The 22,607-nt window shown below is 48.4% G+C and overlaps 4 protein-coding genes across 5 annotated transcripts; 1 reads left to right on the top strand and 3 right to left on the bottom strand.

Annotated features, from left to right (window-relative positions):
* The first annotated feature begins 479 nt into the window (after nucleotides 1-479).
* LOC101782355 lies at nucleotides 480-3,374 on the top strand. 2 transcript variants are annotated; one of them, XM_012843851.2, is made up of 2 exons: nucleotides 480-649; nucleotides 2,295-3,374. In XM_012843851.2, exon 2 carries the CDS (start codon nucleotides 2,306-2,308, stop codon nucleotides 3,029-3,031), a length of 726 nt encoding a protein of 241 aa, XP_012699305.1. In that variant the 5' UTR covers nucleotides 480-649; nucleotides 2,295-2,305; the 3' UTR covers nucleotides 3,032-3,374. The 2 variants fall into 2 exon arrangements, with proteins under 2 accessions (XP_012699305.1, XP_004956983.1); XM_004956926.2 differs by having other exon boundaries at nucleotides 486-649; nucleotides 2,305-3,374.
* A 1,324-nt stretch (nucleotides 3,375-4,698) lies between these two features.
* LOC101781950 (STOREKEEPER protein) lies at nucleotides 4,699-6,446 on the bottom strand. The gene has a single exon (XM_004956925.3). It carries the CDS (start codon nucleotides 6,300-6,302, stop codon nucleotides 4,971-4,973), a length of 1,332 nt encoding a protein of 443 aa, XP_004956982.1. The 5' UTR covers nucleotides 6,303-6,446; the 3' UTR covers nucleotides 4,699-4,970.
* A 3,408-nt stretch (nucleotides 6,447-9,854) lies between these two features.
* On the bottom strand, nucleotides 9,855-15,104 carry LOC101781145 (protein disulfide isomerase-like 2-3). The gene is made up of 9 exons (XM_004956923.4): nucleotides 14,907-15,104; nucleotides 14,652-14,810; nucleotides 12,812-12,925; nucleotides 12,209-12,390; nucleotides 11,839-11,938; nucleotides 11,150-11,326; nucleotides 10,911-11,056; nucleotides 10,365-10,511; nucleotides 9,855-10,287 (listed from the first exon to the last, which is right to left on the bottom strand). Exons 1-9 carry the CDS (start codon nucleotides 15,027-15,029, stop codon nucleotides 10,113-10,115), a joined length of 1,323 nt encoding a protein of 440 aa, XP_004956980.1. The 5' UTR covers nucleotides 15,030-15,104; the 3' UTR covers nucleotides 9,855-10,112.
* Nucleotides 15,105-17,920: 2,816 nt separating this feature from the next.
* Nucleotides 17,921-19,551, bottom strand: LOC101781542 (1-aminocyclopropane-1-carboxylate oxidase 1). Its single transcript, XM_004956924.1, has 2 exons — nucleotides 19,321-19,551; nucleotides 17,921-19,147 (listed from the first exon to the last, which is right to left on the bottom strand). Exons 1-2 carry the CDS (start codon nucleotides 19,432-19,434, stop codon nucleotides 18,278-18,280), a joined length of 984 nt encoding a protein of 327 aa, XP_004956981.1. The 5' UTR covers nucleotides 19,435-19,551; the 3' UTR covers nucleotides 17,921-18,277.
* Nucleotides 19,552-22,607: the final 3,056 nt, after the last annotated feature.

The raw sequence follows: 22,607 nt of genomic DNA, 5'->3' as shown, positions 1-22,607 counted from the left end.
CATATTAAGTTGCTCATTCCAACAGACTATCCATTTTCCACTCTCCAAATCCCAATAGCTAGGTTTCTCTCTAAAATTTACACTCTCCATCCACTCGAACACCCTCTTCATTTCACACTACAACAAACTTTCCATTTTGCACTCTCTATTTTGTGAGTGGGATCCACATTTGAAGAGTGTGAGAAAGTATTTAGCAAGTTGGATGGGATGTCAATTCAGATAACAACTCTAGCACACTTGTTAGATTTTAGCTCGAAGAGTGGCATGGCAATTTTGTTGGAGATGTGGTCGCTGCTCGCTCCCACTTTCTTTCACAGAAATATTGTTGCTTCCGCAGGGCCAATCGTAGCCGTAGGACATGGATGGATTGGACGGACCGATTCACTTGGGCCTTGGGCCGCGCTAGGTTTTCCACGGCCCACCGTCCCGCCCATGTCGCTGCGCCCACCACACGACGCCACGCCCACAGCCGGCGACTTCTTGACAGGCGACGGCCTCTCTCAAAACGCAACCCCGCCGCGCACCCTCGAGCAGACTCGCTCGGATTCGAGGCCTCCCTCTCAGCCGGCCTCTTCGCCCCTCCCCCCTTCCTTCCAGGCCGCCTCCGCTGCGGAGCAGCCGCCCGTTCTTGCCTCTTGGAAGCAGCAAGGTACGCGCGACAGTTCCCTTTTCGAATCTCCGTAGCTTTAACTCGGGTTCTTGCCTCTCCTTGCAATCTTGCTCCGCCGCCTCTTCGTTTACCTGCAAAAAGTGCTTGCTTTCATTCGGTCTTTGGTCGGTGTGGACGATTTTGCTTCCATTTGGTGATTGAGTTAATTGATTTGATGGCCGGCCCTTTGTTCTTGACGCCGCCGAATCGATCGATCCGGCTAGAATAATCGCTGCATTTAGCGTTTCTTGGATACGGCTGTGTGTTGTAATTTCTTCAAACTTAGGGTTTTGGAAGAGGGCTTGCCCTCTAGTTCCAAGAGCGTGCCAAGATTTGCTGCCGAGGTGTTTTCTGTAGCAGTTATGCTTTAGATCGTTATCGATAATGTGAAGAATATCTTGGGAATTCCAGAAATTGTTTTGTAGAGTACATATATGGCTATCTATTGACAGCAAAAGACTTGAGGAGGTTGGGTCATAATTTTCTTGTTGCCTGCTAGTGCCGATATTAATGTAGACTTTGTAGTAAAATCTTGTCACTTAATAATGCTGAAGCAGCTTCTCTGTTTTCATATGATTTCGAGCTTGTTATTTAAATTCTTACATTTGAGTAGATGTCCAATGGAGTGACCAAACTTGCTGCTACGATGTTCCCTGCAATCATAACGTTGTACACCATGCCCAGTTTCCTGTTCTGATAACATTGTACACCAGGCTCGGTTAGTGTAAAGAAAATTTTAAGAATTTTAGAAACAATATCCTACATGTACACATGCCTGTTTGCTGGGACTTCAGGGCCTTGAGCCCTTGACTGTTATGTTTCACTGCTGATGAGTGATACACATATCTATTTAGGCTTCATGTAAAACCCATTGTTTCTGCCATCATGCTGAAGAAGTTCGTTTAACTATCTATATGACTTTGAGTTTATCTCTATATTTCTACAAGTCACAGAACATTTATGTAGAGGTCCAACATTAGGTACATTCACGTGTTAAGGAACTAAGGATGTGATGGAAGTACTCCCTGCCTTAATTGGTCCGTCGAAATGCCATTTTTTTCCAGTAGTAACAATAAATATCCAAGTTGTCCATTTTTCTGTGGTTGCTTGGATTAGGAATATAAAAGACTGCCTTTGGCAATCTCTGCGGTGAAAATAATTATGCATGTCAAATACATATTATATTATCTCACTGGAACTTGTACTGAACCAACACAAGAGGTTCAAGTTCAAAGTTTGGCAGTAACAGTTTCCATTGAGTTTGTGATCAAAACATGATGTTGGACTTTTTTCTATTTTGTAAGTGATCGAACTGTTTGGTAATTTAATTAAAAATACATTATTTGTGAATGAGGTAGTATCAATGTTCAACTTCTATTCCATGCTTATAGAATAAGAATGAGGATAAAAAAAGAAAATGTGAAAAATTGATTTATTATTGAGCTATCCTTCTTGAGTTTTGACATTGGGATAGGTCTCTTATCCATTTATTAAGAGGTCAGAACAATTAAGGAAAAAAAGAAATATCATTGTGCTTGCAATCATACTGTCAGCCAGGCTCCTTCAATTTTTCATTGTAATATGGACAATGTGAATTTTCTTTTTATAGACTTCATGACATCTTACTTAATATGACATCTTACAGTTATTTTCAGGATGGCCAACTATATGAGGAACAAGAAAAGTTCATCTCGTCAGCTCAGATCATCACATTATCAGAAACCCAGCGGTCATTGCATCTTTAAGAAGAGGGCCGCCAGCCAGGAGCTAGCATTTGCAGCAACAGAGAAATGTGCATGGACAGATGCAACCTGTCCAGTATGCATGGAATTCCCACACAATGCTGTTCTTCTACTCTGTTCTTCTCATGACAATGGCTGTCGTCCGTATATCTGTGCCTCCAACTTCCAGCACGCAAATTGTCTTGATCAGCTTGTAGAGTCATGCAGAAAAGAAAGCTCTGAGGACCCGGATACAATTGAGGTCACATGTCCCCTTTGCCGTGGTGAGGTTAAGGGATATACATTGGTTGAGCCTGCTCGTAAGAAGTTGAATCACAAGAGGAGGAGCTGCATGCAAGATGGCTGTTCATACGTGGGCACATACAGAGAGCTCTGCAAGCATATCAAAAGGAAGCACCCTTCTGCAAACCCGCGAGCTGTGGACCCCGTGCATGCTTTGAGATGGAAGCGGCTTCTATTTCGAAGTTCATTGCAAGATATGATCTGTTCAACAACCTCACCATTGCTGCATGGGTTATTGTCTGCTATGCTGCAGTTTGACGAGCTTATGGCACCTGCTTGGGGTGAAGGTGGTGATCTTCGTGACGCTACCAATGATAGTTCACGGCAAAGTGCTGATGCAGAGACTACTGATTCGTGATCTCTGGACCTGTCTCTGTGCTACAGGGAACCTTACATGGATCCCTGACTTGATCCCCTGCAGATTCACAGTTTCTGACCTGTCAAAAATTCATATGTTCTCAGGGAATGTCCAGTCCTCATCTTGAGAAGAAACCGACTGTTAAGCTTTGATGGAGCACTGGTGATATGCTTGTCGAACGGTGTGCGGTTCTTGTTCATACTTCATTTTGGCCTCTACCGTGTCGTGTGATGCATTTTTCCTGTGCATACCTCTCCATTGTATGGCAGAACTGTTTCTTCTGAAATGCAGTGTGTTCCCGTTCAGAAATGGAAATGCACAGTTTGATGGCTGTTGGTTCTCTTGCCTTTCCTGCGTTTACTGATTATTACTACTATTTATTTCACGGGGCAGATGTTGGGTATGAATTAAATGCAGTGTGAAGCTGACACTTAGATATACCTTATGCTTAGATGCATTATAATACTTATGCATCTAGAATAGCTAAAATGATCTATAATTTAGGACGGAGGGAGTATTGATGCAGAACTCTGTAGCGAACAATCGCAAGTTCACATCGAAACAGTCGCATCGATCGTAGGCAGCCATGGTCGGTACGTGGTCCTGTTCAGAATCAGAGGGACGCGTTCAGCGAGGACACCCAAGATCAGGTCTACTTTAACTCTGCAATCGCCCTGCCCCCGAATCAGAAGATGCACGAAGCACAGTTTACATTCCTCAGCATGACAGCACTCCGCAACCAACCAATTTGGGCGACAGTATTTGTGGGTAGCATCAGGAAAGACCAAAATAAACGTCACTCCGTTGTTGGACTCATCCGAATCTCGATCGGAGTTGGTCAAGTGTCAGATCCTCCTCAACCTGTTGGCCACCATAAAAGATGCTTATTTGGTAGCATATGCGTCACAGCGTCAGAAATTTTACAACGTATGGACCGAAATCAACGGCGACATTAAGCTGAAGAACAAGAGAGCACCATCAAGATATACAATGATAATGACTCGCATTCGCGTCATGATCACCAGAATATGAAAGCAGATGAGTAGCTTGAAGTCAAAAGGTAAGCAATATAGAAAACAAAATACAGACTGATTCTCACAATTATTAAAACAAATAGTCTATTTCAGGGATGTAAAAGGCCAGCAGATTCTGGCAGAAAAGCCAACAAGGAACACATTAGTCATAACCCGTTGCCATGGATGTCATAACTTACAGAGGCGCATAGGCACATGGATATAAAGAATTAACATCTATAAATACCAAGATGCGAGTTCAGACAACATTAGAGTTATCATAATCAGGACGGTTTTGGCCTTTTGGGTTAAAGATTTGGAACATGTTTTCATCATAAAGATAAACTATAGTGTCCTAGAACAAGCTCTTTATTCTTCCATGGTACCATCATCAAATTTGATATAGCTTTACCCTGGTTTTGACTCAAACCACAAAACCATCTAAAATTAATCCTCCTACTGCAACAAAAACAGTTTGTCAGACTTTCTCCAAGGGATGACAACATCCAAACATCCCCGATATGAGAACCAACCTAAATCCATTAGGTCCTGAATCGTGACACTGAAGCATAACTCTGATCATGATATTCCAAGATCACCACAAAAAGAGTAAGGCAGAAAAAAAAAAGCATTCACAATGAAGGTGCATCAAAATGAAGTACCAAACTTAACTAAAAACAGAAATTGTATACCATATAACGCGTAAGTTAGCACCTAAGCGACACAAAATACAAGATCCACCAAGAACAAGAAGAGCAGTATTACTCCTTGCTCTGCAACTAGATTCTCACTGAGGCAAGTGCACCTTGACCACAAAAGTTAAGTAATTCATCCACAGAAACTCTATCTAGAAACAAAAGAAGATACCGATTGCTCCTTTTAACAGTGCACTACTCACCCACCAAAGATCACCCATTACTCCTTAGTCAACCCTCCAATGCATCAAGCACCATCTTCACTGTCTCCTTCATCAGTTCCATCCGGCGCAGCTGGTGTCTGATCTCTGTCAACCTGAACTTCCGCAGCTTTTCCTCCATCCCACGAGCTTTGGGACCTTCAATCAACTCAAAGGCCTTCTTGAATGCCACCCCATGCGGGTGCTCCTTTGACAGATCCTCAACAGTCTCCCAAAGGTATGGATACGCATCCTTTCCCTTCTCAAAATCAAATTTCCCTCTGCTATTCACATTCACAGCCCCAAAACCTGCCACATTTCCATTTGCCATAGTGATTGGCCTCAACCTCCTGTTCTTTCGGGCACGGTCATCCCTTCCACTATCCTCATCCTCATCACTCTCTCCAATCTCACGTTCCTCTTCGCTCTCACCACCACCACCACTAATCTCATACCCATCACCAGCAGTACTTCCTCCACCAGCAATATCAGTTGTCCCCCAAACCCTCTTACCAAGCTCATAGACACTCTGGTCATGCGGGGTGGGCAAGTCTGGATCCCTCCCATTCTTGGCACGGGATGCAAAAAGGTTGTACTTCTGTTTGAGACGCCGTACCTTGTCACTGACCTGCGTCACGGTTACCTGAACACTGAGCTCGCTCTCGATGTGGCCGTGGAACTTAGCAATGTCATGCATGGATCCGGGGAGAACGCCACGCTTGGCTCGGCACGCGGCCAGGCCGCGAAGGATGACGAGCTCGTCGGCGGGGCTCCAGAGCCGCGACGGCCTCTTGAGCTGCTCCACGGAGGACGGGACGGCGACGCTGCGGGGGCGCTTGCGGCGCGGCTCCGTGAAGGAGGGGACCATGGAGTGGCGTGGCGGGTCCATGGGGCGCGAGCTGAGGGGCTTGATGGCGGCGGCCTCCCCGCGGGGCGGGCGCGGGGCCGGGAGCGGTGAGGCGTTGCCGTCGTCGGCGGAGTCGGCGCCGTCGCCGGCGGCAGGGTCGGCGTCGGAGGCCGCGCCGTCGGATTCGGAGGCGGCGTCCGGGGAGCGGGAGCGGGAGGGCGGCCTGGGGCTCCTGGGCCTGCGCGACGGCGACGCCGCGGCGCCCTCCTTCCGGAGCGCGGGGCGATGGTCCGCGTCGGAGTCGTAGGCGGCCCCGGAGTCGGATCCGGCCGCGGCTGAGTCCTCTGCCGCCATGGCAGCGGCGGCGGCGGCGGACGACTTAGGGTTAGGGTTGGGCGGCGGCGGCGTCTTGGACGGCGACGGGGAGGACGGGTGGTGCAGGGGCGCGTCCGCCTCCGCGTCGGAGGCCTCGGACGCGGACCCCGACGGCGCCGCGGCGGGGCGCTTCGGTGCCATGCGGGCGCGGGGGGCGGCGGGCGGGGCAGCGGGCCTCCGCGGTTCGGGGTGGTTCGGCGGCTGCGGCTGCGGCTCCTCTTCCTCTCCTCGCGCTGGTGTGAATCGCGATGCTCTCTGCTTGGGCCGGCGACTCTTTGGGTTGGTTGGGTCCTACCCCTGCTGTACTGGCGATTTTTTTAAGGGCGGCCGGCGTGACGCCGCGTGGGGTTCGGTTTCGGTGAGGAGGTGAGCCGCAGCCCGCAGCCGGGTGGTTCTTCGTTCAGTGCGGCCTGCGGCGGACTCTGGGTCCGGCGCAGTCCGGTGCTGGCCGCCTGGCCCACCGGCCGTTGGTTGGATGAATCCTCTGTCATCTTGGCCGGAGTACGGGATCAGTGGAGTTTCAGTTGGTTGATGCCAATCATCCCATGAGCCCGTCATCCCACTTTGGATACGAGATGTTAAACTTTAAAAAATATCACATCAGATATTCGATGCTAATTAGGAGAACTAAATATGAGCTAATTATAAAACTAATTGCAGAACCCTGTGCTAATTCGCGAGATGAATCTATTAAGCCTAATTAATCCATCATTAGCAAATGGTTACTGTGGTACCACATTATCAAATCATGGACTAATTAGGCTTAATAGATTTAGACTCCATCTGTGCAATTAGTTTCGTAATTAGCCTATGTTTAATACTCCTAATTAGTATCCAAACATCCGATATGACAGGTGTTAAACTTTAACACCTTGTTGCCAAACAGGCCCTGAATTTCCTCCTTCCCATGGATAAATTGGCAGGCTAGCTAGATATTTGTGTTTTGGAAGCTGCAGTTTTGGCTTTGCATTGCAGATTTTCAAGTGTACGCTTGTTGTACCAGGTACCAACTACCACTGCTGGCATCTGTGGTACTACTCGCTGGTGTGTGTGTCTGAGTCTTGGGGGTGGAGCTCTCGGCTGAAGCAGGGTTTTAGGTCCCATTTGGAGATAGGGAATAAAGTTTACTCCATATCACATCGAATATTTAGATACGAGTATTAAGAGTATTAAGAGTATTAAATATAGATTAATTACCAAATCAATTGGATAAATGAAGGCTAATTCACGAGATGAATTTATTAAACCTAATTAAACCATGATTTGACCATGTGATGCTACAGTAAATATGTGCTAATCATGAATTAATTAGGCTTAATAGATTTGTCTCGCGAATTAGCCACGGCTTATGCAATTAGTTTTATAATTAGGGGATGTTTTGGATTCTTTGAGCTAAAGTTTAGTCCATGTCATCGATTGTGCGGAGATTAATTAGGACTAAACATGAGTTAATTATAAAGCTAATTACACAGATGGAGGCTAATTCGCGAGACGAATCTATTAAGCCTAATTAATTCATGATTAGCAAATATTTACTGTAGCATCACATTGTCAAATCGTGGACTAATTGGGCTTAATAGATTCGTCTCGCTAATTAGCATCCATCTGTGCAATTAGTTTTGTAATTAGTCTATATTTAATACTCCTAATTAGTATCTAAACATTCGATGTGATAGGGACTAAACTTTAGTCATGTGTTATTTCTTTCATTCTTGCTCGAGCCGGATGATGATAAATTCGAACGAACTAAGTTTTTCTAATCGGTATCCAACATCCAATGTGACATGACCTATAAAAATTAGTACATGAATCTAAACACCTCTTTAGACTGCTGAGGATAGGGCGACAGGCTTTGGGTGCAGGCTAAAGAATGCACAAACAGCTCCCCAATTTATGAACTACTCCTAGTCGCTTTCCAAAAAATGACCAAGTCATCAGTGAGACAGTGTCAAGATAATTGCTAGCCCGGTGTGTCTTCGGAGCACAGTACAATTGGCAGAGACGTCGCGATTACCAAGCTTTCCAATGATAGTGTTGCGTTTGTCATCCTACGCTAGTGCTCCAGCGAAAGGCGTGGGAAAGTAGGCAGGAAAGTAGGAACACACAGCAATCTGCCTCTTGCAAGTTTCAACGTGCCTTTGGGCAAGAGAAAGCTGTGGCTCGTCATCGTTCCTACGGATTGTATGATACAATTGCTAAACTTCAATAGGCATATCAAATGGATACTAATTAGAGGATTAAACATGAGCTAATTACAAAACTAATTGCACAGATGGAGTCTAATTCGCGAGACGAATATATTAAGGTTAATTAATCCATCATTAGCAAATGATTACTGTAGCACCACATTGTTAAATATGGACTAATTAGGCTTAATAGATTCGTCTCGCGAATTAGACTCCATTTGTGCAATTAGTTTTATAATTAGACTATGTTTAATACTCCTAATTAGCCGATGTGACAGGTACTAAAGTTTAGCAGGAGGTGTCCAAACACCTTAGGTGAAATGGTAGCGTCTTATCCAATGATTTTACTACTTCCTCCTACCACGAATTCAACTTTATCCTAAGTAAAATAATTTCACATTAATCAACTGTATCAACAAAAATAGGGGACAACTACAGCTCACCCGGGTGAAATAGAGCTCCTCCTCATCCAAAATTTTCTTCCTCCCATGTGCACCCTTTATTCTCCAACTCTGGCCAAATTCTGGCAAGATTAGGGGTGCCGGGGTTTAGGGTCAAGGGTTCAGGGGTTAGGGTTTTGGGATTTTCGGGGTTGGGAACTCATCGACGGACCTAGAGGGAGGGCCGGCGGCGGTAGGCCGGCCTAGCGGAGGTGGCGGGTGTGGGGGCGCTGAGGTATGGCGGCGGGGGTGCAACTGGCGGGGTGGTGGTGGAGGACAGTTGGGCAGGACCGGGACGGGGGTGATGATGGCAACGACGACGGTGGCAGGAAGCGGCGGCAGGAGGGGAAGGAAAGGCGGCCGGCACGGGCAGACTAGGGTCCCGCTGGAGCTCCGCGTGCGGACGGGTGGAGGCACGACGGGGCGGCGGCGGGAGGTGGAGTCGGGGGGTTAGTGGGGAGTGGGGAGAGGGGAGAAGAAGATAAGGTAGAGAGAGATGGAGTTAATCCGAGCTGCCGATTTTAGATCCAATGGTTGAGAAATTCGAGTGAGGGGAGCCCCTGTTTCACCCGGGTGAGCTATAGATAGTCTAAAAATATGTATTATCTTAAGAAAATAATTATGGCTCGGCTTTTAAAAGCAAACTAGATGATCTTAATTGCTAATACGTGTGAACAGTACCGATCAAACATTTCAACAGCTACCTCCTGCTGATCTGCTGGCGACTATGGAAGCAGCGCAACAACCTGATCTTCAATGGTGTGCCTCCGTCCTCTCACCTCTTCTGGGTAGACTGCAAGGAAGATGCACTCCTATGGCGCCACCGATTGCCTGTGGCAGATAACAGATGACTGGTGCTCCACCTTTTCTTCAATGTAAAACCTACTGTGTAAACATCCCCTAAATTTCAAATTGCTGAACTCTCTGATGGAATGGCATTTGGCTTGCCAAAAAGCCCATGAATGAAATCCAGGTGGGGATACCCCCGGGGTTGACCCTAAAATAAAAACGTGTGAACAGAGGAAGTACTCCATGCATCAATCCAATGGGAGCATCAGAGCATGTTCTGATGGGAACCGTTTGTTGCGGCAAGCAACCACCGCAGAACTAACTTTATTTCAGGGACAAAAAGGAAAAAGAAAAGGGGGGCGCCTCTCACATCAGTTCTCTTTAATTAAAAACCGCTCTAGCATCCAATATAACTGACAATAAGCCCACTAAAAATCGTACACTTCAAAGAAAACAAGTAAAACGTCAGAGTTCCTCAGATTTACAGCCTGGCTAATCGGCACCCTGATGACAGATCAGTTCCAAAATCATCAGAATCACAACTCATCATTTACTGGGGAGCTTTCGCCCATGAGCTCGTCAAGGGAGAACTCATCCTCTACAATTTCCTCTCCATCCTTGCCGTCCCATGGCTCGGATGGAACTACTGTCGGGGAACCGTTCAGGGGAAGATTTCCCTTTCCACCGCGCCCTGCTTCCTTCACAAACTCGCTGCACAAGATGCCTTCATGTTAATCGTCTGGCAAATTAACATTAAACAACAGAAGCTATAAGCCCAATGAGCTTACATGATTTCATCGTGCTGGAAGGCACTACGTAGTGGAGCGTATGCGCCTTTCTTCACGTTGAGAGCAACCATGGCGGGATAGCCATAGCCACCCACTCCAACCTGGTTCTCAAGATCAGCTTGCTTACCAGCAGCTGTCCAGACAAAACTGCAAGACAAAACGTATCCTGGCTCAGGATGTGTGTAGTTCAAGAGAGAAAAAAAGGGAGTTTTCAAGACATAACGGATTGTATCAAATGATTTTATTGAGTCCAACTCAACATAGAACATTCATCATTGCACAGTCAGCTTGCACAGTCTATTGTTTGATATATCAAACTATAAATTTTGTTCACGCAAGGTTACTCAGTATCTTGTTTCAACTCTATATTTTAGCATTTCAAATACACACCTGTTACCACTGAATGCCAATATTAGTGTTGCTTTTGCAAAGGCGCTAATGAAAAATACTGTATTGATTAAACTGTTGGCCTTTTCCCCTTCTTTGAAAGTGATGAACGAAAGACACATTTTGGTAAAGTCTGTAATTAGTTCAGCTGATACTTGCCTGTATGGACTCTTTTTGAACTTCTCGGCAACAGATAGCAGGAGCTCAAGGTACTTGTTTCTTCCTTCTGCCTTTGAATCAAGGATGTCTGGAAGAAATGATACAAAGCAAATGGCAGCAGAAGCGCACTTCTCCTCCATGACATCCTACAGAAGCCAAGCGTTAGCATCAAACATCAACTGTAGACTAACTGGTCACCATAAATTGTCAGTATCATGAAGATGAAGGTTTGGTCTTACCGGGCCAGTCAACTCAGAAACTTCAGCTGGACCGGAGTTGACTTCCAACTGCTCCAATGCAAAGGACTCAATGGCAGATGCAACTCTAGCCCCCTGGTATGGGAATGGGCTCTCCTTATCAGCACCAAATACCAAAATAGTAGGGAAGCCTTCAACCTTGTACTTGCTCATCAAGGACTGTAAAATACGAGAAGTTGAATAATAGTGAATTAGTAATCAAGGACTGCCTCAACTCCTGCCAATATGCATTTAGACATCAAACATCATTTCACTTATCATCATAATAAAGTGGTATTTGAAACGACAAGTGATGGGATTTAGCTCCAAATCAAATAGCTCATGGGTCAAGCTAGATCATTAAAAAAATTACTTGGTGCAGCTTTTGAATAGAAGCTTAGCTAATGTGCTAGCAGATTAAATATTAAATAGCAAGAACTCAGCAGGAATTTCAAATAAAGAATGCTATTATAGCTATGTACATATTAGTCTAGTCACTAGTAACCAGCTGGGGAATACACTGAAAGTTCTGATGAGATTGACAAGATGGGCAATACAGGAATGATGCAATCTAGGCTATTTGCAGAGATTACTTCTACAAAAGGCTAAAAAGTAGGGTTAAGGGATGCATACAGAACAAAATATCATTACCAAAAGATGCCAATAAACTTACAGAACAAACAAAGACACACCTTTTCAGCATCACAATCAACATGGCCTAGCTTCACTTGGCCCTTCAAGTTCTTCGCAGCCCTTTTCCATTCAGGTGCCAATTTCTTGCAGTGCCCACACCTGAACCAATGTATGCATTAAACTTCTGAAGCCCCCACAATTAATAAAGAATATTATAGAACGTACTTAGTAGGAGATGACTAACATGCAAGACAACTAAGGAGAATGCCCCTAGAATACTTAGTAAGAGATTAGTAAAATTGTACACAGCTTTGTTCAACCTCTTTTTTTCCTTTTCTACTTGAGAATAATCATATGCTAACTGGTAGTAAAGAATGTATAATCATCCAAGTTACATGATGAACATTACGTGTGCAATAAGCTCCATACCATGGTGCAAAAAATTCCACAATCCATAAGTCCTTGCTTTTGATGACAAGTTCATCAAAATTACGTGAATTTAGTTCAACTGACGCACTTGGTTCATTTTTCTCACTTGAACCTCCAGATGCCTTGCCACTTGAACCTCCAGATGCCTTACCATTCAACCTATCTCTAAGAAGGGCCTTGACCTGTGCATAGCAGAACACAATCAGAATTAGAACAATGAATTGGATCGATCAATGCCTACTGGAGAATAACTTCATACTTTAAGGCACTGGTTAGGATAGTCGTGTGTCTAAAAATACATAAACAGCACAATAAAAACCCACAAAACTATTTTCAGTTACTAAAAAGATAATTTATGTTTTCATAATACAATGAGATCCAAAGTCATTTATGCTAGAACACAGAAGATTCCTCTTAACTACTGAAGCTAAATGGTCTGCAAAAAACATAAGTGCAAGAGGTTTGCAATTTTGCACATGAAAATAGAGCAGAGAAACTCATGCATAGTAACCTAGTATATAATAAAAGTGACTGAATAACTCATGCATAGTAACCTTGTATATAGTAAAAGTGGCCATCTAAGTATGGTTTGGTGCAACAAACCTGTGACAGAGCAAATTCTACAATTGGCTTTACATCTCTTGCTCCTTGATAATCAACTGGAGGTTTACCAGGGGCAAACACCTTTATAGTTGGAAATCCCCTGATTCCATATTCCTTCAAAAAAGATGCATCAAGGATCAGCAAATATTTAACTAAATTGATAATGTTCAGTGCACAGATCTACAAACGATAATAATTACTCAAGTCAGATAAAATTTGTGATTACCAATTTGGCATTACTTCAGTCCTAATGACGATTTGGAGAAGTGAAACAGAAGAATTATAAGCCTATATAAAGTCAATGAGGTATCCTCTAGGGTCATTTTACCAAGATTATTTCAATCATATTATTTAACCCAAGTTTGTATTGACTTCTTTGATTTCCCACAGTGAGGCTTATTTAACCCAAGTCACTTTACCAAGATTGATTTCATCTCACTGTGAGGGTGCTTATTGCATCTGGTATTGATTATTGGGGCTATTTCATCTTATGGGTGTTTTAAGAGCCACATTAAAAATAAGTTTCTACCAAAACATAAACATTTTGTAAATCAAAATGTACACTGAAAACTCTAGAGATTAAATTCTAGCCAATGCAAGAATGTCAACAGATATATCATTAAAATTGTACAGCTTGATACCTTTTCAACCGTTAGAGGTGCAAGTCCTCTATATCAAGCATAATCAAACCAACAGAAACTCAAAACCACTCACAACTGATAATGCCTGATAGCTTGACTAAAGGAACCTAGAAACAGATTACCAAACTTTGGCAAGCACCGTTTGAACTATATCATTTTCAGCAGAATTCTGAAGCACCACATGAAATTTACTGTACTGAAGTAAGACTATTTGTATGATTAGTGGTAATGGAACCTGGAAATGTAATCAGGTTTTTCGCTACTGCTATTAGAATAAGGTAATGTAAAGTTGCCATGCTCCAGAAGTCCAGATACTTCCAAATCGCAACAAATTTGATGCATAACTTTATACCCCCCCCCCCCCAAAAAAAATTAACAATTTAGATGCAGTAACCACCAATAAATTTAACAATGATAGACTGGAGCCATCAAATAAGTGCTAGACTGGGTCCCTAGGTCGTGTTTTGTTAGTTGTTACTAGGCTGTGGCGAGTATGTAACTTTGTATTTAGTGGGTGTGTGTGGGTTTCTATATTCGATCTGGGTGTATCCAGGATAGTTGTACTATTTCTCTTCTACCTTAATGAAATGACATGCAGCTCTCCTGCGTAGTTCGAGAGAAAAAAAATAAGTGCAACAGTGAACACTGACAGTGAACACTGATGAATCCTGGAGTATTCTGTGCCATTCTTCAGCAGAATTCTGATTCTGAAGCATCGCATGAAATTTACTGTACAGAAGCAAGACTGGTTGTTTCATTAATATAAAAGGAACCAGGGGGTTTCCCTCTGGCTCTTAAAACAACTTGCTGTGCAGAATTGCCATATTCCACATAGGAGTTTGGTTATGCACAAAATATCAGTATGAACTGCTTTTTCATGGTGTTTAAGAAGAACTGGCTACCAGTAAGTTTACCATTCTTGAACTTAAGCCACCAATCAGTGCGACACTGGAGTGACTGCACTGCTGAGGAGCGCAACAAATGAACAAAACCATCCCGGGTTCAACATTTCGATATCAAATTAAACTGGCATCAGTATGCTGCGTGCATCAGTAAGCAATTATCACCTAATAAGACCAAATTACAATACAATCGCAGGAACTGATGCCGAGATCACTCCACTGAACAAGTAGATCAACACGCACACGAGTGGGCGAATCATAAGCAAACGAGAAGGTTTAACAGGGCAGCACGCTCACCTGCGCTAGAGCCTGGTGCGCATCGGCATCGAGGGCCGCGACCCTCGCGACGCCCTTGAGCACGCCGGCGGCCTTCTCCCAGGCGGGAGCCAGCTGCTTGCAGTGCCCGCACCACGGCGCGAAGAACTCAACCAGCACCACGCCGTTCGCTTCTAGCACCTGCAGTAAAATCAAAACGGACCATACCCGTCACGCATAACACCGAATGGAGGCGCCGATCTGGTGGCGGAGGGGGCAGCGGGAGGCGAGCCAGACCTTGGATTTGAAGTTGTTGGGGTTGAGCTGGAGGACGGGGGAGCCCGCGGAGTAGAGTGCGGCGGCCGGGGAGGCGGCCGCGGCGGCGAGGAGGAAGAGCGCCGCGAGGACGGCGGGACGCATGGCGGAGCCGCGAAGCTTCTGGAAGCGGGGGAGGGGAGGAGACAGACCGTAGCGATCGGCCCCCGTCGTGGTGCTGGGATTTGATTTAAGCCCTGCTTCCTCGCGAGAAGACGGACGCGTGTGCCGGCCAATAGATGCCCTCCACGTCTGATGCTTGCCCACGTCGGAGTGGCTTCGCTTCCTGGCGCGAGGGCATTGGTGCGGAGTTGAGCAGCTGGTGGACTTGGAGCACCGTTGTTTCAGCGAGCGCGTTTGCGGTAGGACCCATAGTTCAGAGACTTGATAGTGGACGCCGTTGTCTGGGCTTTCTTCGCAAAATGTCTATCGGCTTTAAGTAATGGGCTCGATTGGGCTAAGTTACCAGGAGAAGGGATCGGCATTGTCAGCCCAGTAAAAATGTAAAATGATGCAGTCAGTAACTCGGTACCAGTACTAGTGGACGGGGATTGGGTGATAGATTGTTGGAATAATGAAGACCTTTATGCTTAGGAACGGACGTATCTGCTCGTACTCATGTTAGATCTGGTGCATTCCCGAATCTAAGAGGATATTCACGTCAACCCGTTAAAATTAGCCGTCCAATCCACCATGTCACGCTATTGGCTATCAGATGCGGGTCTGTTCGGGTTTCCACCCGCTGTAAGATCCGAAAGCTCGTGAACTCTCTTGCCGCATCGGCCGTCATCCGTCAAGCCGTCGCTCTTCCTCCTGTCCGCCCCCCGCCACCCGCGTCGCCTCCTTCTTTCTCGCCTGTCCGGCGATGAAAACAATGTAGTTGGAGATGCGACACGAGCAGATCGATCAGTTCTGTGCCTTCTCGTTGTTCAGCGTTGCCTAAAAGGAAATGCGACTCCGGAGCAAGGCGCTGCTTCCAGCCTCCGAGCCACTTAATCCATCCTCAGCTGCTCAATTTGCCGCCGCCTCCCTACTCCTCCTCCCCACAGTATCTCCCTCCCTACTGCAGGCTCCACCTCTCCCGCGCCATCGTGGCGTCATCTCCCGCTCCATTGTTGCCGGTCACAACGGCTACCGCATGGTGCGGCTCACAGTGATTGGAACTGTCACAGGGAGCTGCCGAGGACCAGCAGGGCAGCAGGGGGATTCTATTTGAGAGGTCCCCAGGGCGGTCAGAGCGGCGTCGGCGACAAGCCACTGTGGGGGGCTTCCCGTCAACTCCTGCGGGGGTGTCCGGAACACCACTTTACCTGTCACATCGGATGTTTGATACTAATTATGAGTGTTAAATATAGTCTAATTATAAAACTAATTGCACAGACGGAGTCTAATTCACGAGACGAATCTATTAAGTCTAATTAATCCATGATACAATGTGGTGCTACAACAACCATTTGCTAATGATAAATTAATTAGTCTTAATAGATTTGTCTCGCGAATTAGACTCCATCTGTGCAATTAGTTTTACAATTAGCTCATGTTTATCCCTTCAATTAGCCTCCGAACATCTGATGTGACCCTACTAAAGTTTAGCACTCGTATCCGAACACACCTTCGGTTACATGCTCGCTGAAATGCCAGCACCGATTTGCTCTGCAGATCGGCAAACAAACATGTGCACGCGTGCAGCTATGCTTCGTGCACTTCATTTCTCTGTTCACTGCTGTTTCTTTGCCGTTTTATATCTCTGATGCAGCGATGCCATCAATGCTGGAAGCCAAGACTTCCAGAGAGGGATTCTACCTGTGGGCTAGCTCATGCTGCACATCGCCGATGAGTCCTTTCTCACCAAAGAAGCCAAGCAAACAGGTCAAGTTTTTCTTGCAATTTGGTGATCCCACTGTTTATCCTGTTTTCTTTGAATTCAGTAAAAAGAACAGAATTTACTCCACTTGACTGAACATTTGTCAATTAAGGGCGTAGATACTGTTTTCTGAAGTTCACAAGCTTATTTTCATGTGCCAAATTTTATGAACCCGATGGGATTGGCATTTTGAACTAAGTGCTAATCCTGTGACAATCTTCTTTCATGAAATTTACTTGCAAGATCCTTAACTCTACATTTCAATTGAGAATGTCTTGGTAACCAATCATTTATTGGTGTTGAGCTTCAAGTGCTAATCCTATGAGTTAACCTTATATGCTTGCATCTTTATGTCAATACTGGATACACACTGAAATCATTAGATATCAGTTTGGCTAATTGCCTTACGGCCCAAGGACATGGCACAAATTACTTTTTATATTCAGCTTTAGTAGTGATTGCTAAAATTTCTCTTTCTTAATGAAGCAACTGATGTTTTACTAAAGGGACATAACGTGGATATAAAACGGCAAAGAAATTCATGGAAACAGCAGTGAACATAACGTAGATATAAAACAGCAGAGAACTTCTACAGCAGATTCTGAAACATGAAGTTCATCCATGTGCTGATGTGCACATTGGCAAAAAGCAAATTTCTGAACTGCGCAAGTGCTCGTATGATATAATGTTAGTATTTAGATAAATAATGTGCACCGGCTTCACTTTGCTGGCTTAAAATCTTTGTCCACACAATCCTAACAGTAAGCAAGAAATAGCGTCAAAGCTTCTTTCCTGTGAGCTGCCTTTCAAAATACTCAAGAAAATGACTCAATGCAAAAATATTTGGAAGCTTGAGAAGTTCAGAAATGCAGCATCATATAGTTCGCATTCTGCAAATGTCTCTATAGGAATTTTGACACTATGCTAAATATTGTACATAGACCTACTATCTTATTGATCCATTTGTCTATATCATCGTTCTTAAATCTCAATTAGTACCATTTATACAAGAGTAGCAATGTGCATATACTCTGCAAGACTGCAACAGTGCCAACAAGATCACGGGTACTATGGGCGCGCCAAAGGCGCGCCAGATTTCTAGTTACAAATTCTATTGTTGAAGAATGGTTCAGATCTTTGAAAATATAAAATAGGATAAATTTCTTTCCTGCAATTTGAAATACAGGGAAAAGGGGGCTCGCTGTAACGGTAGAACTACAACACATGCTGGTCGAGACTCGAGAGTAGAGCATCAACGAGACAACGACACAGCGAGGATGCCGAACACATCGTACACTAGCTAGATAGGCCTATTTATATATATCTGGCCCATTTATTCAGCATACTACCACACAGTGACCTCGCCGTACTACCACTCCACTAGTTTTCTGTAGGGAGACACGCACAGCATCTTGTCATCCAGCACTCCAATGTGCTACTGACACGTACAGCTCCGGCATTGAGGCCAAGGCATGCTCTGCCCGCTCTTTCACGCGATGGCGATGCGGTTGGAGGTCTCGGTCTCCATGGACTTGAAGGCCTTGAAGCGTGGCTCCTTGGCCTCGAACTTGTGCCGCACGTACAGCTTCATGTAGTCCTCGAACACGAACTTTGGGTACGCCGCCGAGGCCTCGTCGGCCTTCACCAGCGCCGGCGCCGGAAAGATGACGGCGTCACTGCCCGGGTTGTAGAAGGAGGCGATGGACATCCTGTTGCCGTCGGTCTGCGCCACGACCCGGTGCATGACGCTCTTGTACCTGCCGTTGGTGACCACCTCCAGCTGGTCGCCCAGGTTGACGACGATGGAGTGGCGCGTGGGCGGCACGTCCACCCACTCGCCGTCCTTGAGCAGCTGCAGCCCACCGACGCGGTCGTCCTGGAACAGCAGGATGATGCCGCCGGCGTCCGTGTGCGCGCGCAGGCCCTTCACCAGATCCGGCCGCGGGCACGGCGGGTAGCTGCTCACCTTGGTCCCGAAGGTCGGGGCGCCCCTGCTGGGCCCGCGGAAGGCGCGCGCGAGGTAGCCCTTCTCCAGGCCAAGGTTCTCGCACAGCAGGTCCAGCAGCCGCTCCGCCAGCGCCTCCAGCTCGCCGGCGAACCGCCTCATCGCGCGCCGGTACCCGTCGTCGAGGTCGGGGATGTCGGCGAGGTTGGACTCCGGGAGGTGGCGGACGAAGAAGGTGCTCTCCCAGTCCAGGTTCTCCGCCGCCTTAACGCCCTGCGCGCCGCGGCCGTCGCCGTCCTTGAGCGCCTTGCTCGCGAACTCGAGGAACCGCTGCTCGCGCACCCGCTTGTAGTGGTCCTTGGTCAGCCTCTCCACCTCTTCCATCAGCTTCGTCGAGATGCCATGGTTAAGAATCTGCACCAGAGTAGCAGAAAGGAAACAGAGATCATCAAGCATTTTTCTAGAAAAAGAGAACATCAAGCATGCATCGACGAGAAAATTAATCGTGTTCTTGTGTCAAGTTGATTTCTCAGTTCAGATTTTATTTGTCCACCGGTAGTGTTGTTAATTTTGTTGTGCCTGCGCACCTGAAAGAAGCCCCAGTTCTCACACGCATCGCGCAAAAGGTCCATTGCCGCCGGCCTCTCTTCCCCGGCGAGCAGCCCCATGTCGATGATCGGGAAAGATGACGTCGGTGCCATTTCTAGCTCTCAAAATAACCCCGCAGATCTTCCGCAAAGCAAACAAAGACTGGCTATTTCTCTCTTCCTGTCTCTAGCTAGTGCTCTAGGCAAGACTGCAATGCTCGTAGCTGTTGTGAGAAGAACTGGGGCGTCCGTGGTGCAATATATAGGCTCCAATATGTCCATGCAGCCCGCGACCCGTTAGCCCGGCACAGAGCTCTTTTTGCCCCGAACCTATTCCGACCCAGCATGAAGTTCTTCGGGCCCATGCTAGCCCAGCCCGGTAGCTCGTGTCGGGCGTGGACTGCCACCCCAACACGACGGACGGTCCGGCTCGACACGATTTCTAGATGCCGACTCGAGATGGCCCGTTAACTCCTTCAAAGTTTACACTCACCCCTCCAACCTTATCCAGTTATCCTCACCCTATCTCAAAATCCCACCCACACAAACGCCTCCCTAGCTCCCCTACCATCCTCCAAGTCCCGCCTCTGTCTCCCCGCCTCCCCTACGGCCTCCCACGACCACCTCCCCTCCGGCCTCCACCTCCCCTCCAAGCTCTAGGATCCGCCTCCCTACAGCCTCCCTCCGGCGACGGCAAGCTTGGTGGCTACCATGGCGAGGGGCGAGCGGGCGGCGCCGGCGTCAGTGCACAGGGAGTAGGTCGGGGTCACCGCTCCACCTCCCCTCCCCTTCGCCGCCACCGCCCCCCTCTCCTCCCTTTCGCCGTCGGCATCGCTCCGCCTCTCCTCTCCTCCGCCGTCAGCGCCGCTACCCCCGCCTCTCCTCCACCGCCAGCTCCGGTCCCCTCCCACTCCCACCCCACCAAGCCACCGTCTTCCTCCCTCGCGGAGGCGAGCTGCCGAGCCTAGAGACCGGCCAAAAGGCGTTAGCAGAGCTACCTCCCTCTGCCCCTCCCGGTGGCCGGCACGACGGCGACAGCGAGCAAGCAAGCGGTGGCGACTGGCGAGTACCTGGTGGAGGCGACGGTGGCGGCACGCGGGAGCAGGCGAGTGGTGGCGTGCAGGGGGTGGCTTGTCGAGCAAGAGGCGACGGCGGCAGCATGAATAGGCAGCTTGTCCAACAGGAGGAGACGGTGGCCATAGTGGCGCACAGGGAGTAAGCCGTGAGGGTTCGCCGTGCCTCGCGGTGGTCCGAAGCCGGCCATGCTTTACGGGCTAGCCCAGCACAAAATGGGCCCATGGGCCCGTGCCTGGCCATTGGTGCAGCCCGTGGGTTAGCACAGCCCGAGGTATAGTGCTGCAGGCTCGGCACGAAGTTGGTCGAGCCTAGCCGGGCCCGTGTCAAGTCGGGCCGAGCCGCCCGTTTGGACGTCTATAGGCTCCAAGCCTGTAAGGCTGTAATCGTAACACGATATTCTACGAGCCCGTAACTGTAACCGAACGAATCGAAGTTCGGAAGCTGCCCCGGTGGTTAACACTACCGGGTGTCAGCATCGACGGAGACCGCTCCATGTGGGATACATGCTGGATCACGGATGATGGGTCTCGCGCTCGGAATTATTCGTCCCGGCCCGGCCCCCACACCGCAACCGCGGTACGTGTCTTGGATAATCGGTGGGCGGCAGGTGAAAATTGGCCCGGAGGTCCCTCTCGCCGCCTGCTGCCGCGGCTGCTGCCTGCCGGCGCCCGGCTGCGCCAGGAAGCCGCGTACGCGGTCTCGTTGTTGAAGCAAGAAGCATAACGCACGGCCAGAGTTAGCCGTGGTTAGTGGTTACAGAGAACGGAGCCTCGGAATGATCATCCGCCGGTTAGTCGTATACCCGTTCGCTGCATATGCGTCCCGGTTGAGCTGGCGATGCCACAAGCGGGGGGCATGGATCGTGGTGTAGGTGTAGCCGTAACATGGAAATTTTGTCGCCTTGCCGGTTTGGTGCAAATGACTAGCACGCCGATGCGATGTCCCCTACATGTCTGTTCCGGCTACCGGCAATCTAGCACGGCAGACGCACATGTCCAGGTCAGCTTGCTAGCAATCTAGTCATACGAACTTTGACCAGGTGCAATACCCACATCCCGACATCCGTTCAACCCCACCCCATGGTCCTTTTTGTCCTTAGTATCGTGCATTGGTCTCTACTGCCGTGCGAAGCACAAGCGCAGTTTTGGTTCGTATGCGTTCGCGGATACTGATCAGGCACGCACGTAAGGCGGTGACCGTATCACCGCTGCAGCTTATGTGCGCGTCTGCCATGGCCCATTGCCAAACAAACACGGCGCCGCCCCCGCCCGGCGCCGCGCTGCTCCCCCGCGCGGCGCGCGTCCTGCCGAGCCGCTAGGCCAGTCTGCTCGCTCCTCGGCGTCCCCCGCGAGCCGCGCAGCAGACCAGCCACGTGGACCGTGGTGGTAGGCGCGGCAGCGCGCCGCGGGAGCCAGCCTGCAGAGCACGTACGCCGCGCGCCCGTGGCCCCGCCCCGTCCGGTCCATACGCACGCCGTGCCAAAAACAGCCAGCCAGCGCGCCATGGTCCATAAGCACGTCACTGCAGAAGGGAATTCCCTGCAGAGGCCATCACGTACGCACGCACGCTCCCATGTGCCGGCCGAGAGGCGCCCGCCGGACCCGTCGACCGACGACGTGGAGGATTTAAGGCACGGCATGGCCGGCCGGGACGACGACGCAAGCGGCGGGGTCGGCGGCGTACATTCGGGCGACGCGCGCGGGCGGCGTGATGATTGCTCCGACTCCGACCAACCGCCGCTTGCCGCGCACCGGCGATCAGAACGCATGCCTGGGCTCAGCCGATTGGCCGACGCGGCAGCTTTTTGACTCGTTCTGCCTGAGTACCTGACGGTACGCGCCGTCCGGGCCGATCGTGACGGCACGGGCGTGGTCGGCTGCGGATCGGGATCGAGCGCCATGGACAAACATTCATTCCGCGTTGCTAATCGCGTACGGAGCACTCCTGCTCGTTCACGTGCCATGGTCCACCTTCTTCGTTGGGGTGCAATGCACCCGCCGCGCTTGCGCTCGCCATCGGCCACCAGCGGCTGCTAGCTAATCTCGGTCGGGGGTCACAGATGTCAGATGCAATGCACTCCTCAACGAGAGGCCTTGGATTCCCGAAATTTGGGAGATGTTTTCTGGGACCGCCGCGCTGGGATAATGTCCACAGATTACCTCGGAGCATGACTTGGATCGCCATCAGTTAGCCGCCTGGTGGCTACTCTC

Source organism: Setaria italica, chromosome II (assembly GCF_000263155.2).
Source record: "Setaria italica strain Yugu1 chromosome II, Setaria_italica_v2.0, whole genome shotgun sequence".
In the NCBI taxonomy this organism is placed as follows: Eukaryota; Viridiplantae; Streptophyta; class Magnoliopsida; order Poales; family Poaceae; genus Setaria; species Setaria italica.
This window is presented reverse-complemented; position numbering and strand designations above follow the sequence as displayed.

What these genes read in the sequence shown, in the direction of transcription:
- LOC101782355 (XM_012843851.2), top strand. Translation starts at nt 2,306, where the DNA reads ATGGCCAACTATATGAGGAACAAGAAAAGTTCATCTCGTCAGCTCAGA.
- LOC101781950 (XM_004956925.3), bottom strand. Translation starts at nt 6,302, where the DNA reads ATGGCACCGAAGCGCCCCGCCGCGGCGCCGTCGGGGTCCGCGTCCGAG.
- LOC101781145 (XM_004956923.4), bottom strand. Translation starts at nt 15,029, where the DNA reads ATGCGTCCCGCCGTCCTCGCGGCGCTCTTCCTCCTCGCCGCCGCGGCC. An exon ending in CGCACCAGGCTCTAGCGCAG is followed by an intron (nt 12,926 to 14,651) that starts GTGAGCGTGCTG and finishes TCTTTTTTGAAG; the next exon opens with GAATATGGAATCAGGGGATT. An exon ending in TAGAATTTGCTCTGTCACAG is followed by an intron (nt 12,391 to 12,811) that starts GTTTGTTGCACC and finishes TGCTATGCACAG; the next exon opens with GTCAAGGCCCTTCTTAGAGA.
- LOC101781542 (XM_004956924.1), bottom strand. Translation starts at nt 19,434, where the DNA reads ATGGCACCGACGTCATCTTTCCCGATCATCGACATGGGGCTGCTCGCC. An exon ending in AGAACTGGGGCTTCTTTCAG is followed by an intron (nt 19,148 to 19,320) that starts GTGCGCAGGCAC and finishes ACTCTGGTGCAG; the next exon opens with ATTCTTAACCATGGCATCTC.